Here is a 3,408-nt window from a genome sequence, read left to right on the forward strand (position 1 = left end):
AGTGTCCGGATAAAAAAGCGTCCGGATTCAGAAGCATTACTGTATCTATTTCTAGTGTATTTACATTAAACTTAATCTACGGTTAATGGCAATGGGACCATTTACTCGCAAAGGAAGAAAAGATGGGTATACGGATGTGAGAACAATCGAAATCGATAGTTTTTTTGGAAAACGTATATTTGGGAGTTCGGATGTTGCTAAAATAAATTATTCCGAAAACAACGATACTTTCTTACAGAGAAGAAGAACATGGCAAGCAACATAACAGAACAAATGTTGCTTTGAAATACATGCACCCTGAGATATTCAAATCGCCTGAGATTGAAGGAAATGTTACGTCCCTATGACTCACTGTGGTTGTGTTCTATAAACATACAGAGGGGCACAAGTAATGCCCACGATTAACCTTCGTATAGATCCTTGGAAGAAGAGAAAGTTCTGAAAATGACAAATCAAAAATGTTATCATGCTACACGTTAGATGTTTGGAAAGCAAGCATGTACATACAATCAATTTAACCGCTCCAATCAGTGTGGCCTTCACAAAAGTGTCCAAATCACGTGGAAAGTTGAGAGTGAACTCTTCAAAGTCCCCTACTGCTTCACAGACTAATCCGCTCCAATGTTTGACGATACTTCCAATCTCCACGCCATCCAGAGAAACAATTTTGTAATGCAAGTCCCCAAAAAATCCAAAGTTGCATCCCGGGCCTTCAATCTTCATTATTACGCTACCCTCCTTATTTAAAACGCTGAACCGCGATCTCCAAGAAGACCAGTCATGCTGAACAGTTCCATAAACCTCTCCGGTTCCACCGGAAATGGTCAATCGCTCTCTACTGAATGGCAGTGCAAAACAGCAACACGGCATGCAACAGTTCATCACGCATCGCGTCTCTCTGCTGAACCGGAGTGCTAGCAAACCGTTCGTCTTGACCATATCGGACTCGGTTCGAAACCCCTGAGGGATGCAGTTTCTCACGCATATATTCTCCTGCTCCCGGATCAGGTAGATAATCTGATCGTTCTCGTTGATCAATTCGAAATTAATAGGCATATCGATGCCACAAACCAGCTGCACTACTTGTATCTGCTGTTTGAACCTGATCCTTTCCGTTGCGGCCAGGTGATCCAACCCGAATGGATAGACAACCTCCTGTGGCTGCTGCTGCATTGGAGCGGCATATTGACCAGGTTGACTGTTAATCGCATCTTCTACTTTGGAGTACGGTGGGGGTGATGTCTAAAATGATAGGAAAAAACACGAAAATACTAAAATATAAAAAACAGCCATTTCGTGCCATATCATATGAAATAGACTGACTCCAGAACAACGTCTGCAAATTGGGCAGATTTTTTACTTAAATCCGGTATACGGTCTTTTCGATTCGAATGCAATTTTCAAACGTAAAACACACAAAAAAGTGAAACGCAAAAAAACGTAAAATTCCAAAACGTAACGTAAATCATCATTTTCGGTACTTTGTTTTTCACTTTTTTGCTTTCATAAACCACATCGATTAGCAGAAAACACTATACATTTCAATGCTGAAGCATTCAAGCAAAATTATGGCAGCTGCCTCATGACCGCTACAGTTCAGCAAGTCGGGTCAGGACCACCTTCCCCTATTAGGTTGAAACGAGCACAATCCCGCTGCAAATTGGCCAAACGTGTTAACTATTCCACACAGCATCCTTTCCGTATCATTCTCACACCGGCGTTGGAAAACTTTATGTCACAATATTTACCACATCTTGATTTCTGATGAATTCATTGCTTTTATACATTTTGAACTGGCTGCTGCAACTAGCACTCACTTCTTACGCGCTTGACAGTCCGACACTGAATGATTCAAGCACCCTACACGGATCTACGTAACTATTGGGACGGATACGCGAGATTAGGAGATTCAACGGCGGAGGAGTAAATTTCGCAGACAGCCCAGCGGAGTCTCGTTTATTTCGGCAACCAGCTATCCTGGCGCCATCGCACTTTGGGAGATTCTCATACAAGCAGAAGGACGAAAAAAAAATCATCAATTTTTTCAAAGTTTTGTGTATTTATTCTAGTTGATATGTTGAATTTTCAGCTAATTTTACAAGGGCTGTATTTTGAATATTATCGAACTTCGTAACAAGGATATTACAATTTGGTTTTGCATTGGGTGTACAGGGTAAAGCCCAACAAAATAATGAAAATGTTTTTGTCCTTCTGTTTGTACGGAAATCACCCATGGTGCGATGGCGCCAGGAAGGTCTGGTTATTGGTTACTGAGTAGAATCAATGATGTCATCCTTTATCAAATAGTGGTAAATATTGGGATGTGGCCTTGACCATTACCAGGAACGGCGGATCCTTCAACTCAAGGAGGCCTCGATAGTAATTCCTAACTCGTGGCTTGCACTGGAGAATTAAAACACTTGGAATAAGAAGAGATTTATTTTCGCGCGTTAAAAAGTTGGATTCGGAATGTGTGTAATAGTATGGTGACTTTTTTTTTGTTTCTGATGCTGAACGTCTGTGTTGTGTAGGAAGGGATTGGCTTGTATGGGAATAAGAATCGGAAAGTAATATTTTGTATAGAAAAGTATTGGCGGGGAACTTTCTCTTTATCTTGCATTTTTTATTGGACTTTCGGTAGCGTACATGTAGTTATTTTTGAACCTGAATGTCTTGTAATGCCGGTGAAAGCTCGTTTTATAATACTGATGCTGTGTAGAACAGTTAACGAGTTCGGGCAATTTTGAGCGAAATTTTTCTCGTTTCAATTCGATAAGTGTGAATGAAGAATAGACGGAGAACTAAGGGTAACTTTGCATACGAGTTGCTATTAAATCTGGGAAGTAATGCATTCTGTGTCAAATAATATGTAATGGTCACGCAGATGGAAGTGAGATTTGATGCATTAAATTTAACCGTCAGCGCCTAGACCGTTTTTTTTTGTGAAAGCCTTTGGTGTTATTTTGATAGTTGATGTTAAGGAATCCCAAACAATTGTTCAATTTCCAAGCGTCCATGTACCGGGGAATGACTGTTACGTCATTTGTGCTCGACGCCAAATCGAATCATATATAATCGAGTTCGACATGTGTATGCACAAACAAATAAATAAAATTTTCAAATTTTCTTATTAATGGTGACCTTCAATGTGGTGATTGAAACTTAAAAACGAATCTCTCTTAAAAAATTAAATTAAATGTAACAATAAATTTTCTGTTGCAATAACCTTTTTGAAATTTCTCCAAAGTGATGCAGGATTGTTTAACATAGAAAAATAAAAAAAACAGTGCCTTTTGTACCGTTTTGAACGGAATAGTACACTCACTACCATTTTTTATTGTCCCGTTTTTTTTTTTTATCAATTGTAAAAATTTTATCAATACCGCATCTTGAGTATACAGAAAAATA

General features: G+C 39.1%; 1 protein-coding gene across 1 annotated transcript; it reads right to left on the bottom strand.

The window, feature by feature from the left end:
• Positions 1-303: 303 nt before the first annotated feature.
• On the bottom strand, positions 304-1,835 carry LOC129764210 (phospholipid scramblase 1-like). Its single transcript, XM_055763073.1, has 3 exons — positions 1,749-1,835; positions 508-1,242; positions 304-438 (listed from the first exon to the last, which is right to left on the bottom strand). The coding sequence occupies exons 1-3, from the start codon at positions 1,785-1,787 to the stop codon at positions 349-351; spliced, it is 864 nt and encodes a 287-aa protein (XP_055619048.1). The 5' UTR covers positions 1,788-1,835; the 3' UTR covers positions 304-348.
• Between the last annotated feature and the right edge of the window lie 1,573 nt (positions 1,836-3,408).

Source organism: Toxorhynchites rutilus, chromosome 2 (assembly GCF_029784135.1).
Source record: "Toxorhynchites rutilus septentrionalis strain SRP chromosome 2, ASM2978413v1, whole genome shotgun sequence".
NCBI lineage: Eukaryota > Metazoa > Arthropoda > Insecta > Diptera > Culicidae > Toxorhynchites > Toxorhynchites rutilus.

Excerpts from the sequence above, each read along its gene's own strand:
- LOC129764210 (XM_055763073.1), bottom strand. The coding sequence starts at position 1,787 with ATGTATAAAAGCAATGAATTCATCAGAAATCAAGATGTG. Across the intron at positions 1,243-1,748 it reads TCATCAGAAATCAAGATGTG|ACATCACCCCCACCGTACTC; the intron begins GTAAATATTGTG and ends CTATCATTTTAG. Across the intron at positions 439-507 it reads TTGGAGCGGTTAAATTGATT|AACTTTCTCTTCTTCCAAGG; the intron begins GTATGTACATGC and ends TGTCATTTTCAG.